Source organism: Aythya ferina (genome assembly GCF_964211825.1).
Source record: "Aythya ferina genome assembly, chromosome: 2".
In the NCBI taxonomy this organism is placed as follows: Eukaryota; Metazoa; Chordata; class Aves; order Anseriformes; family Anatidae; genus Aythya; species Aythya ferina.
Genome location: NC_140297.1, coordinates 107369539 through 107383310, shown reverse-complemented (window position 1 = coordinate 107383310; position 13772 = coordinate 107369539). Strand labels below are relative to the sequence as shown.

Below are 13772 nucleotides of genomic sequence, written 5' to 3'. Positions count from 1 at the left end.
TTGTTCGAGCAGAGCCACTAATAGGCAGAAAATGCGAGTTTCGGCATTTAGCCTTAGCCACAGCCAGGGTAATTAACCACGGCAGTTGTGTAACAGCAGCTTACATAAATCGCAGTCGGTTTTAGCCACGTTAAACAAAACAGGCCCTTTGTGAACTCCTCGTGCCCTCAATCTCATGTAAGTACTTCCGTGTGAACGTTTAGGGGAAAGTTTAGTGAGAAAAGGAACTCGAGGAGAAGCTTTGGAAACAAGTTACGATCCAGCACTGCAAAGCAGCAATCAAACAATTTTTCAAGGCTTCATTAAGCTGCCTGTATGCTGCTGATTTGTGTGGTATTTGGTAGGGGTGCATAAATGCCATGGCAGTTTTAGCAGTTTCTTGGTGTTGCCTGTTGGAACAGCCTGTCTGTGTGTTTTTTTCAAGGCATGATGTGTTGGAAATTCTCACGGAAGGTTTGTTTGCTGTAAGGCATTTTTGACATTTGCGCTTCCTATGTGTTCTCCAGTGCAATAGCACCCTCTGGTGTGGGTAAGTTTGTTTAGAGAGCTCAGAAAGACGATTGCAGTGGCTTAGCAGTTGTGACAACTTATTTGGGCGTGAAACAGAGCACAATTCACCTGGCATTAGCCGTGGGCTAGCTGCACCTAGCTTTGTTTCCTGATATGAGCCAAGCCGTGGCAATGCGTTAAGTCAGTGAAAGTCAGGTAAGCATTTGAGCTTTCAGAACGAAACTTGTCTGACTTTTGGAAGATGTGAGTATCACTGAGCTATAAAAACACCGATAGGTAGAACCCGTTACATGGTGTTGGAGTTGATAAGGCCGTATTTGCTAACTGGCTTAGGGCTGTGGAACTGAGCAGCCTGGAAGAAGTCAGATAAATGATTGTTTTTACATTCCCCTACCCTTCCTTGTGTATTTCATGTTCCTTGATGCAAGGGCATCTGCTGACTTCAGTTCTGAGTCAGAACATCAGAAATGCTCTGGGTTAGCCTCACAGGAGAGCTCAGTGCTCTCAGAGGCAGCGATCAGGTAATTTCAAGTCATGATTTTAACTGTGCCACATGTAGATAACTTCTGGAGGTATTCCTCAATTAATTTAATTTGTAAGGAGAGGTGCATCTCAAAAAAAAAGACCGTTCTAACTATTGCATGTTTACGGTTGAAGATTTCTCTTAATTCTTGATCTAAATATTTTAAGGAATAAAATCAAAAGTCGACGAGCTAAAAGCAGCCTACGATCGAGAAGAATCTCCCAACCTGGAAGAATATGAGCCCAATACTGTAGCCAGCTTGCTGAAACAATACCTACGAGAACTGCCTGAAAACTTGCTTACCAAAGAGCTAATGCCCCGCTTCGAGGATGCTTGTGGCAAGAGCACAGAAGCTGAGAAGGTTCAGGAGTGCCAGAGGCTGCTGAAAGAGCTGCCGGAGTGTAACCACCTCCTCATCTCGTGGCTGGTTGTGCATATGGACCACGTCATTGCAAAGGAGCTGGAAACAAAGATGAACATCCAGAATATTTCCATAGTGCTCAGCCCTACTGTCCAGGTATGTGCAGCAGCACACAGCGAGCGTTAGGGCAGAACGTCAGCCCCAAAAAAGCCTTCTCTGTAGGAATTCTCTTGCAGAGAATTAAACGCAGCTCAGAATCAGTCCTGTCCACAATGGGAACGTGGCACGGGGTGTGGGGCTTCTAGAAGAAAAACCACGCTTCAGAAAAGCTTTGCTTTTTTATTAAGAGTCGAGGTGGCGGCCCAGCAGCAAAAGGGCTGGGTGTTATTCTCTGCTGTTTTGCTGGGCCAGTCATTTCCTAGGTAACAAAAGCAGCAACAATTAATGTAAAATGGTGCAGGCCCAATCACGCTTTCTTGTGAAGTAGATTTTAGCAATTAAAATACAGGTAGTGACAATTCTAGTTCTTCTTTCAGGATAAATTTTTAAATTTTATTGGATGATGTCGTATCAGAATCCGTATTTGCTTCTGTCTCATGTTAAAGCAAGGAATACAGTACCAGCTCCTTTCAACTACTTTTTTATCTACTATTTTAAATCATCTGAGAGAAGTTGTAGAAAATACTCTTAAGTTTTGGGAGGGGAGAGAAGGTGGCCGGCCATAGCACAGTATGGTTGGTGTTCCCCTCTTACCTCTTGCTATCACTAACTCCCATTATGTGGTCAAGAAGAAGAAATTAATTAATTTCTGTATCACTTAAATTCTATATGAATATTAGTGATGGAAATAATTGTGGCAGGGTGAGACGTGAAAATGTCAAGCTTAGCATGAAAACACCTTGGCTGCACAGATAAGAGACAGCCTAGTGATTCCTTGAGGCCAATACTGGGCCATCTAAAGTAGAATTTTTAACCCAGCTTGTAATGTTTTTGTGCAAACCAAGACTACAGAAACAGATACTAAAGGCTGTTGCATTTCTGGAGAAAGATGTTACGCCTCACAGATAGAGGTGATGTGCAGAAATCACCTTAACCAGTGTTGTTAACCGCCCTGGCCTTTCTTTGCAGATCAGCAACCGTGTCCTCTATGTATTTTTTACACATGTCCAAGAGTTCTTTGGGAACGTGACCCTAAAACAGGTGACAAAACCTCTCCGTTGGTCAAATATGGCAACCATGCCGGCACTGCCAGAAACACAAGAAAGCATCAAAGAAGAAATCAGACGCCAGGTTGGTGATTACTTCAGTGTTCTTGTTTCTACTGAATGTGGCAAGTCCAGGACAAAGATAAATTCTTATAAGCATATAATAATGCACTTTGTGGTTATATTACAGTTGTCCTGTGCGGGTTACCACATGTAATGCTTTGAAAAGCAGAACTCCAAGCCTTTTGTCATGAAGCCAAAACTATTTTTTTCCCATTCTGCCCTGCTGTGATACACTTACAGACACGTAATTGCTTTGACGATATTTCTAGGAGTTCCTACTGAACTGTTTACACCGAGACTTGCAAGCAGGGATAAAAGACTTATCCAAAGAAGAGAGACTCTGGGAGGTGCAAAGAATTTTAACAGCTCTTAAGAGGAAACTGAGAGAAGCTAAGAGGCAGGTGGGTAACCTATTTATTGGCCAAATGTAAATCACAGATGAAAATTATGTCAGGGTATTTTTAACAACATCCATTCCTCCCAAGTTCCATGGCTATAGGTTTTTCACTGTTTACCCCTGTTTATTGGGTAGCATCATTCGGCATTACTGTTTCATCTTACAGTTGAAAATGCTGTGAGATGGTTCCGGTACAGGTCAGGATGCTGGGGGCAGTAATGTGGATTTAGAAAGCACGGGTGCCACCGAGGTGTTTCAGTATGATTTCCTGCTGTGCATTCACATTTTCTTAGTTGAAACTCTTACAATTCATATGACTCAGAACAAAATGTCTGAGCATTCCCTAAATTTTGATAACGTGCAAAGGCAACCCAGTCAGATCAAACCGCCTTTCAGTCTTTTCCATGCAGGCTTTTTCATCTTAGTTCTAAAAAGGCTGAGGAGCAGTACCGTGACCCTCCAGCCGTTTGTAAAACAGTGAATGACTAAAACCAACGTGTGACAGAGCATGGAGTCATTACATGCTTAAAACAGTAAATAGTGACTTTTGAAAACTGTGTTTTTCTCTGGCAGGAGTGTGAAACAAAGATTGCACAAGAAATCGCTAGCCTTTCGAAGGAGGATGTCTCCAAAGAAGAAATGAATGAGAATGAAGAAGTGATAAATATTCTACTTGCACAGGTAGATGGCAAGCACGGATCTGTCTGCTGGTATTTTCTTGTTCTGTGTCTTTCAGGTACTAAGTCTAAAGTAGGGGAAGAATGCTACCTGCCGGAGTGAGCCTGGAGCTGGGCTCTGTTGTTAAGGGCAGAAAGGAGCTGCTGCAGCAACAAAAGCAGGCTGTGTTGGTTAGAAAGCACTCCAAATTTCAAAAGTGTTTAGAAAGCACTCCAAATCTAACCAGCTGTAGTACTGTTAATGATTTTACTGCTGATCAAAGGAAATAAGGCAGCTCTTCTGGCTTTTTTTGCCTGCCTCTGCCTGCAGTTGCTTTGATCTTCTGTCTTCTGCACTTTCCTCTTTATATCCATCTTCAAAGCCATGTTAGAATTTAGTTTTTCTAGTTATCCAGAGCTTTCCCCTGCGATTTAAGGGAACAGCCAAACATGCCAGGACTTGGTGCATCGTTGCCACAACTATTCAGTGCAGCGATCACCTTGAGGAATCAGAGCAGGCAGTGATGGTTTGGAACTTGGATTTGGCTTGAGGTCCAGGTGACTCAGTTCAAAGCAGGCAGGCTGAGCACCTCTCCTGGAGGTGGTTCCAGAACTGCCTATCTCAGCGCTTCCCAGGGCACAGCAGTGGAGCAGCCCCTGCCTGTGCTCCCACAGAGCATAAAGGCAAGGCTCTGAGTGAACTAACTGATCGTTGCAGGAGAACGAGATCTTAACGGAGCAAGAAGAACTGCTGGCCATGGAGCAGTTTCTGCGGAGACAAATTGCCTCGGAGAAGGAAGAGATCGATCGCCTCCGCGCAGAAATAGCAGAAATACAAAGGTAAAAGGCAGACTGCTCGGGTCAGATCCCCAGCCAGGCACGCACGCTGATGTGCACGTGTGCTCTCCTGAAACAATACTGTAAGCCACACTGAAAAGATCACCCTGTGCACACCAGTGCGTTTGAAAGCCTCTTCCTTTTATTGAAACCTCCCATCTTTGCACCTTTCCAGATATTTTCTGTTAATATAACAACGCAGTGACAATACAAAGAGAACGAGGCATTTGCACCAAGAAAACCACCTCCACAGGAAATCACTGATTTGTTAAATTAGGATTTTAAACCAGATTCTGATTTTGTTTTTAAAACCATTGTAGATTATTTGCTAGCCATAAATTAACCTTTTTAATTTGCTACCATTCTGGCAAACTTGAGGAAGCGTTTCAATCTGGGCGTGTCCTTGCTCTTCCAGTCGCCAGCAGCACGGCCGAAGCGAAACAGAGGAATATTCTTCTGAGAGCGAGAGTGAGAGCGAAGATGAGGAGGAGCTGCAGGTCATCCTGGAAGATTTGCAGCGGCAGAACGAGGAGTTGGAGGTAAGACTTGAAGCTTAGTATTGACGGGTGCTCTCCTCATTGGTGACTTGCTGTGGAGAGGTGCCTGCACTGCTAACAGATTGTGTTGTGTCGGTCATGCCTAGGCATGAAACCCACATGCGCTGTTTTTAACTCACTGCTGCGTGCGAGGCCACGCTGCTGTCTGGGTTAGCAGCAAAGCTTCATTGTGCAACGCTTACTGGCCTCCCCAGGCTGCAGCAGTTCTGTTTAAGGAGCGCTGACGTTTGTTTTCCTTCCCCAAAAGATAAAGAACAATCACCTGAACCAAGCAATTCACGAGGAGCGAGAGGCCATCATCGAACTGCGCGTGCAGCTGCGGCTGCTGCAGCGAGCGAAATCAGAGCAGCAGGTGCAGGAAGAAGAAGAGGCGGAAAAACGCGGGGGTGTTTCTCAGCAGCCCAGAGACAGTGTCCTGGAGACAAAAGCAGCCAAAGAGCAGCCAAAAGCAAGCAAGGAGCAGCAAGTCAAGCCATCACCCAGTAAAGACAGGAAAGAAACTCCCATTTGATCGGGCTCCTTGGAGGTTCTTAAAATCAACTGAACTGTGCAAATTACTGTAACTTGAGTCAAACTGCACAATTATTGCTGGCTGTGTACATTATGTAAAGAAACTTCTTTTAAGCCCTGGAGACTTTTGTCTCCAGCACTTGTGGCTTCTACTCATCAGACTCAGGTGAGTTGAGAAAGGCCAGAAGAGTTTTCCAGTTAGTATCAGATTATTTCAAGACTGGTTTCCTTCAGGTGATTTAAAATAATTCAGTAACAGTTTTATTTTAAACCAAAACCATTATTTACATTCATCAGAGCAGAACAGAAGATCTCGTTTTCAGTAACTGAACAAAAACCCACCCACACTTATTATTTGCCTTGTGAATCTGCTCATTCTCATTCACCATCATTTCTGCTTATTAACCTAGTCACTTCTTGCTTGTGCCTTTGATACCTTTCTGATGCAGATTATATACACGGGAGCTTTAAATTTATTCTGGGTTGGCTGAAAAGTTGGGAGACTGGGGGGGTATCATGTTTACCTAACATGCCCTTAAATTTCTCTTTTGTTTTAAGATGTACTGAATAAATGTAAAACTTTACAGGTGTTATTTATGTCTCTGTATGATGAACCGTTCAGTGAGAGCCGCTCACCTCTTTTAGCAGCGTAGTTACCCCCATTTGCTCATTTATAAACCAGCCCTCATCGTACCTGTGTAGGATAGGCCGTGCTCCTGCTGCTGCCCTTTAGCCAACAGCTTTCTTTTAACCCATTTCGTGTCCCGGTCCCTCGGAGTGAGCCACTGACGGATGCTTTAGGCAGTAACAGGGAAACCTGCCCGACCAAGCAATACCTACTTCCAGCTGCACTTGTGCTTGCTGGAGGCAGCGAGGGTTCAGCGAGAGCCTCTTTTTGTTGTTTAACCCCCACCACCCTGGGACTTGCTTTCGGTTTGGCTGTTTCACTGCCTCCGCCCCCCTAAAGCCTCCGGCCAGGCGGCGCTTCAGGGCCATTCGATGTTGCAGATGCTCATGAGACGCGTCCGTCACGGCGAGGACAGACAGCAAGCTCCACAGCGTGCAGAGAGCCTGGCGTGTTTTTTAAATCTGGGTATTTATTTTCGGCACCTGTCGGATGTGGTTATATTCTGTATCTATTGCACTGTTGTGAATCATTGGCCATGATTTGATTTTGTACAAATAATGCTTTGATATGTTAGAGAAAACGGCATAGTATTTTTTTAAAATTTGGGGAAAAAAGTTTATAAACACAGAAAAATGTGGTCAGATGACAAATGTAAACTAAAGCATTCTCCCTTGCCTTCGTTACATACATTTTATATTTGCTGGCAATATTTAAACTTTTTTTTTGTTGTTTATTTCACACTAATTCCTATTGAATTGTCATGGATTTTTCTAATGTTCTTCAGAAAAATCTCTTAATATTGGTTAACTTTTATTTTGTTAGGATTGTATTTATCAAGCAAATAAATTCAACAGCCATTTGAAAGAAGTTTCTAGTTTATCTGCTTCGTAAGGTGTAATACATTTTTCTAAAGCAAACAAGTCACCCTTCCTGGATAGCTCCCTGACCTGATACGAACATGAGAACATTGTCCACAATCAAATTTCATAGACAATTTCCACAATTAAGCTGAAAATCAAGTTCAATTTGATCAAATTAAAGATTATTAGAGATTCATTCCATTTTACTCATGTCATTACTTCCAGCACAAGACCAGCTGTGCTTGTTCCTGCTGCCTTCACCAGTCAGATCTGACACAGGTGGAATTGCTGCTTCTGCAGGCACACAGCAGCTGTGAGCAGAAGTTTAGTTTCCAAACAGCTGAAACGTTTCTTCAAAATTTTCTTTCAAATTATCTCCAGGTACTTGTCTAATGAACAGCAGGTGAGGAGCTGAGGGTGCTCAGGTGATGTTTTTGAGGCTGCCTTACCCCTCCAAGGTGCCTTCTTACCAAGAGACCCGGGCTGCCGTGCTCTGAAGAGCACCTCCCGCAGCACTGCTGGACTTGGGAGAGGAGAGAAACCTGGAATGATGGAAGACAACTGGAGTTTCTCTTGATGTTCAAACACTGCATCTCTTCTGCTCTTGGTAAAACACTTAAAAACACACTCGGTACCTCCACTTTTAACAACTGGGATTCAGAAGCACCTGCAGGCTTTTGAAGTCCCTCACATGCAGCCACATGGCTCTATCTCAGCAGAAATAGGTCACAGCACTCAAAGCAGGCTGGTTACGATGGCAGAGCTGTAAGACATTTCCAAATCTGTTTGCTTACCTTTGCTACCTCACAGTGGAGTTTAATCAGCACCAGGAGAGGAAAGGGAAGGGAGGAGTTGACATCACGCCCGTTAAATGAGCTGTCCTGTCACAGTCTTATGTATTTACGGTGGTCTATTGGTAGGCTAGCCCAACTCTGCATCCAAACAAGAGGTTAATGACTTTAAAGGTATTTTGTGTGTTGCCTGAATGCCAGCGTAGGCAGGAAGAAAAGCCTTTGCCATCAGTGTCAGAGAGAACCCATGTGAGAAAACATGTGGAGAACAGCCTCAGTTTTTAGCCACCTTCCAGTCTCAGACTCCTCATCCTAACACAAGGGAGGTTCCCAGGCTGAAATTAGTCTGGAGAACACGAGCATTAAACCAAGTTTTCCCTAACAAAGTCCAAGGGAACAAAAGGAAGCCTCGCTGGCAGGAAGAGCCCCGACCAAAACATCCATCCTGAGCCACAGCCTGGACTTCCCTCCAGCCCTGCCCCTTTGGGATCAGCCACCCCTGCGCCCGACCTCTGAGGACTGCAGACAGAAGGGGCCAGCAACAACACACAGGTAACAAACAACCAAGGGAGCTCGATCAGATTAACCTGATGCAAAAACCATCACCACCAGACCTACGCCTGCCCAGGGGGGTTCCCGGGTCTCTCACCGAGGCTGCTGAACCCACACAAACATTTATTTCAGCGGGGCTGGAATCAAACCGGCTGCTCTGCAGTCCTCATGAAAGCAGGATCATACCCAGGGGGCCAGGAATTTGTGCAAAAGCCACTGGGGACATTGAAAATAGGAAAAAAGAAATTATTTGCAGGCATCAGTTGTGACTAGGTTAAAAACAAACCCCCCTCTGGATGGTTCCACGCATTTACTGGTTTTATTGGCATGAAATCTGCAAAGAAGCGCGGTGACGAAACCCCCTCCAAATCCTTACGGGTCTCTGGGGAGGGCACAACAGAGGACAGGGACCCCGCTGTGAAACACGGCGTGTGGGAGAAACGCAGACACTGCTGCAACCAGGACATAGGGGAAAAAAAATATTTCCCAGCAAAAATACTCCAAGATGAGCGAGCCAAGACTTTGACGAACAATTCTCATTGTTTCCCAGTTAAAGACTGACTTGGCATGGGCAGAACTGCGGCACTGCTTTGGGCAACCCTGGAGCAGCAGATGACAACGTGGGAGCTCCCCCAGTGTCTGCTCAGACACACCGAGCAGCAAAGGATCGCACGCAGACACGCAGCTCCAGGCTTTCTCGAGGAGAAGCACGCACAAGAGGGAGTGTCACAGCATCTCCGGCAGCCTTCCCAGACGCTGCCCCACACAGAAAAAGAGGCAGCTCCTTTTTCACCGCTCCAAAGTGAGATCTCCATTTCCCCAAGCCCCCACACCCTCAGGGACGTCTGACATTTCTGGCATTGCTCGCCTGAGGAAAGTCCCTGTCGGAGTTAAGCAAAGAGTTAAGCCCCCCAGCTGCAGATTGAATGCTCTGGGGCAGCTCGCAGAATAAGGCAAGTCCTTCCTTCCCCTTCACTTCCAGGGAATCACCAAACGAAGCAGAAAAGCAGAGAGATAAATGACATGTTGGGTGCCGGGAAGAAAAGGAGGACAGCTTTTTCCTCTTTCTCCCTGCAGATGATCTTTGTTTGCTACAAGTCAGGGGAGTTAAGGCAGGCTGCAGCTGAAAACACAGGGCTTTGCCTTAGGAAAACCCTCAGGATTCCCCTCAGAAAGCATCTGCAAGACCAATCTTACTGTTTCAAACTGAAGGCATCTTAATTCTAAATAATAGAAACTATCTAAAAGCATCAGATTCATTTTACTGGGTTAGTGGAACGCTGCGTTAGTACAGCAGCAGAACAAGGCTGGGACACACTTCCTAACTCCAAACACCAGGATTTCACCTGAAGTCCCAAAAAACTCCTCCCATGAATGCTAGGCTCTGCTCACAACTACAGGATTACGTGAAGGATGCTCTGCTCTGACCAAACAGCCGATCCCATTCACCTCAAAAAATACCCAAGACCCAGCACCAACTCAATTGCCTTTACACTGAGGAAAGACAGGGAGGGATTTATGTTCCCCCCAAAAAAACGGGGAAGTTGATGGGACTTCAGCGCATATTTCTGAAATGGGAATCGTGTGGCCTGGGAGAGGAATAGTTACTTACTCCCAGTTGCTCTCTGTATGGCAGCAGGGAGAGCTCAGGACTCCTCCTGCCTGAAGGTCACAGCTTTCCGACAACCCGCTGCCACTCGCAGGTTCCACAGGCCGGAGGGAAGGCGACACAGGCACGTTGCCCCTGGAAGACACAGAAGCAGGCACTGCATCAGTCATTTCAAACGAGGGAAAAGAAAAGCAGCCACAGGACTGAACACAGGTTAAAGGCAGCTGGGGCTTACGGCTTCCCATCAGTCCGGGCTGAGGTGGATGTTTGGATTCGCTTCAGCAACCCAGAGGTGCCACTTCACACTGGAGGGGCAGGTTCCCAAGAGAAACGGGGACTCTGGAAAGAGAACCTAGCAAAAACTCAATGACACACCAAAGCACACCCATGCCATCTCCAAATACAGATCCCTTCACAATCCTAACGCAATCCCTTTTCCCCACCACGTTCATCAAAGCGTAGAGAACCAGAAGAAAAAAAGGACACGAATTTCAAACTTATTCTTTTAATGTCTTAAAAAGGTCACAAGATTGCTTTCAATCTTATTAATAAATTTTATTTGGACAAGTAGAGAACAACTTGTATCACAACAGCTTTAAACAACATGATTAAAGACTGCAGCACTCCAAGGAGGCTCACAGATATGTACAGTAAATGAAGAAAAACGTTGCACCTCAGAGCTGATCATGATCAAGTTAAAAATACCTGACTTAAAGTATATGTGCTAATAAATTTCCTTTAGGTCATGACCAGCATGAAAATAATTAGGACACAGGTACTCAGCAAAGTTTTCTGCTAATGGATACAGCAATATGCTGCATTTAAGGATTAAAATCAAATTCTAGTTTAGTGTTAGCACTGAGCCCTTAAGAGAAATCCAAATTTCTACCTTCCCCATTTACACACATCAAAGCTATTCCCACTTAAGGGTGTGCCCAGCTGCACACAGATCAAGTCCTTGAACGATAAAAACTCTGAGCGCTAATACTGGAGGTCTTACATCCTGGCATAAATTTGCCTTTCCAGCCATTTCAGCTATCAGTTGCTATAGAAAATACTTGCTAAGTTAACTCCTCAGGAGAAACAATGCAGGTGTCTGGAAATCCCATCCTTTCTACAATGAAAATGATCTGCCAATTCAAGTTTCATTTGTTCAGGAAGACAGAAGATTTAAGGCTTCGGTGGCAAAAATAATCCTCTGAGCAGTGTTTTTCTACAGTCAAGCTGACATAATTATGTTTACTTTTTCTTGACTTAAAATCCCTGGTATCAGGTTTAGATAACATCCACCTGTTAAGTCTGGCAAGAAAACTCTCCTTCCAAAGAGGTTGTCCTATATCAACCATTTTAGAAGCATGAGGATAGTTTGCTTCAATTATTTTTTTTTTTTTTAATTATAGCAACATTCAGGAAGTTTTTAATACGTTGATGAAGCAGTGCTCATAGCATCATCTGCGATTTTGGTACTGGCAGGGTGTATGCTTGCGAAATACTTGACGTCACTGTCGTCGTCCATCTGAAGCGCCATAATTGTTTGCTCCACAGCCTCTTGATGCGAGTTGGCAGAATTTAGAAAATACTCTGGAAGAGAAAACGCGCAAGACTTATAGGAGGAAGAGACAGATACAGAACGGAGTTGTATGATCCAGGAGGGGAACACAAAAATAATGAGGACAACCACCAAAACTACACGATAACAGCAAGAACGGTGACAGCCTTGGCACGGTTAACAGAGGATAACAAATCACTGCGCATCAGCTGATCCACGGTAGCTGTCTACATATGATTACTCAGAGCCTCCAGCACACACGTGACAGCTAGCAACAGCCCAGTTCGGAGTATGCATCCTTTGCATAGATGTAGGATATGCATCCTTTGTCCAGTATCTTAAACATTTTGCATTTTATTTCATACCACTGCCATATTTCCAAAAGTTTTCCGTGCTAGCAATGGCAGTCCTCGAGCTGGTGTATGTTTTGAGGAAGAAAGTGACCCGAAACAAAGCATTTCAAGTGTAAACGTAGCTGCTCTACAAAATGGCACAACATTTCTAATGCTATTTTCCATTGCGGTGCTTTGGAATCTGAGCACTGCTGACTCCTCTGGCATCTGCTATGCACTGAGGAGCCTCTCCTAAGCAAAGCCTGCAAATGAAGGCACTCCAGGGAAACTTTCTTCTCACTGCTACCATAAAATGTAAAGCAAACAGCAGCCATCTCTTCTACCCCAGTGAAAAAACAGATGCCAGGTTTGTATGGAAGGATTTTTCTTCTTTATCCTTATACGCTTCACAGTTCACACATACTCACTGTACCCTGATCACCCCCTACAAACTAGCTCATTCAGGGAAAATAGTGCAAGAAAAAAAAAAAGCTGGCATATGAGCATGAACTCTTTACTTTCCAGATTTATGGAACAGTGGCTCTGATAACACAACAAGGTTTATGATTTTATCTCAGCCAAGGCAGCACCCCACACCAAACAGGCTGTAAAAGCTCGTCTGACCCACATCTCACGCTGCTGCTTCGTTCCCAGCTGAGCATAGGGAAGGGAAGCGACAAAAAGCTAAGCAGTCAGCCCACTGCAACTGTTTCTGACCACTAACCTTTCTCTAAAAGCGTTTGCTTTAATGTTTTTGCAAGCAGGACTCGAACATTTGGAACCCTGTCAGATGCCAAGTGTAGCAAGTGTGGCAACAGATGCACAGCAAACTGGTCCATGGGCAGGCAGTCATCTTCGCTGATAGTCTGGCAAGAAGACAGAGGCAATTTCATTAGATTTCAGCACCGTGAAGATAAAATCCCAACACATAACCAGAGCTGACAGATCTTATTACTTTCCTAGCATGAATACAGTATGGAGTATTCGCTAGGTTTTAAAATGTGGTACAGCACCAAGTCATAAACAATGCAGCATATTAGGGCTGAGGAAATTCAGGCTTTGTTAGAGGCTCATTTTATTTTGTATCAAGTCTAGTAACTCATTTTCAATCACTAACATTTGAAAGCAGGAGAAAAAAAGTCAAAGGCTTCCTGCCTTATCTTTTAACACGAATTTTGTCTTCGTTGTAACTAGGTGTCATATTAAGGCAAGAGCAGTTTGTCTCAATGAACATCCACTGTACACAAACATGCTTCTCTAAATAAGCTCAACGCTCACATTTCTCCAAACGCTTCAAAGCGCTGCCCTACTTAAGCACCAGTCACGCTGGCTCACGGACAGCACCTCTGCTACAGCCTCTACATTTCACCATTTCTTTCTGCTTATTTTGCAGAGAATACTTTGGTTTTGACCAACCTACACTAGCCGGCTACAGAGGTACAAGCAGCTCCAAGCACTTGATTTCTGAATGATAATGCAAAAGGGTGTCCAGCTGCTGAAGCACATTATAAAATCTCACTTCACGCTGAGTAACAAAGCAGCTTCCCAACTCAGGCATTATTTTAATGACTTGGTTTTACATCCAATATCAGATCTGACAACCTGAGGCCGATAGCTAAGCTGAAGATGCATGCTTGCTCATCTATGGGGCAATGCTTAAGGATGCAGCCATCAAATCCATTTCCTTGGCAACAAATTCTCAAACATTCATGAAAAAATTGTCAACAGACAGCTTAAAGAGTTCCAGGTGCTCATCCCCCCATAATTCTTCCCATCAAAATAATAATCGTATTATTATTAATGCATTAAAAATAATCCCTCCTCCAATAAAA

The 13772-nt window shown here is 44.4% G+C and overlaps 2 protein-coding genes and 1 long non-coding RNA gene across 12 annotated transcripts in view; 2 read left to right on the top strand and 1 right to left on the bottom strand.

Moving 5' to 3' along the window:
- Positions 1-7114, top strand: part of RALBP1 (ralA binding protein 1) — a 28485-nt gene extending 21371 nt beyond the window's left edge. For both annotated transcript variants that reach the window (XM_084507493.1, XM_084507494.1), the window contains exons 4-10: positions 1201-1550; positions 2523-2684; positions 2932-3063; positions 3633-3740; positions 4434-4555; positions 4968-5091; positions 5357-7114. In XM_084507493.1, the coding sequence (XP_084363619.1) occupies positions 1201-1550; positions 2523-2684; positions 2932-3063; positions 3633-3740; positions 4434-4555; positions 4968-5091; positions 5357-5620 (1262 nt within the window). In that variant the 3' untranslated portion in view covers positions 5621-7114. The remainder of the gene's footprint in view (positions 1-1200; positions 1551-2522; positions 2685-2931; positions 3064-3632; positions 3741-4433; positions 4556-4967; positions 5092-5356) is intronic.
- Positions 7115-10548: 3434 nt separating this feature from the next.
- PPP4R1 (protein phosphatase 4 regulatory subunit 1) overlaps positions 10549-13772 on the bottom strand; it is a 55472-nt gene continuing 52248 nt past the window's right edge. For all 9 annotated transcript variants that reach the window (XM_084508286.1, XM_084508285.1, XM_084508280.1 and 6 more), the window contains 2 exons: positions 12665-12806; positions 10549-11640 (listed from right to left, as the gene is read on the bottom strand). In XM_084508286.1, coding sequence (XP_084364412.1) covers positions 11477-11640; positions 12665-12806 — 306 coding nt within the window. In that variant the 3' untranslated portion in view covers positions 10549-11476. The remainder of the gene's footprint in view (positions 11641-12664; positions 12807-13772) is intronic.
- LOC311431086 lies at positions 11941-13755 on the top strand. The gene is made up of 2 exons (XR_014689231.1): positions 11941-12307; positions 13334-13755. It is a non-coding gene; the product is annotated as an uncharacterized lncRNA (long non-coding RNA).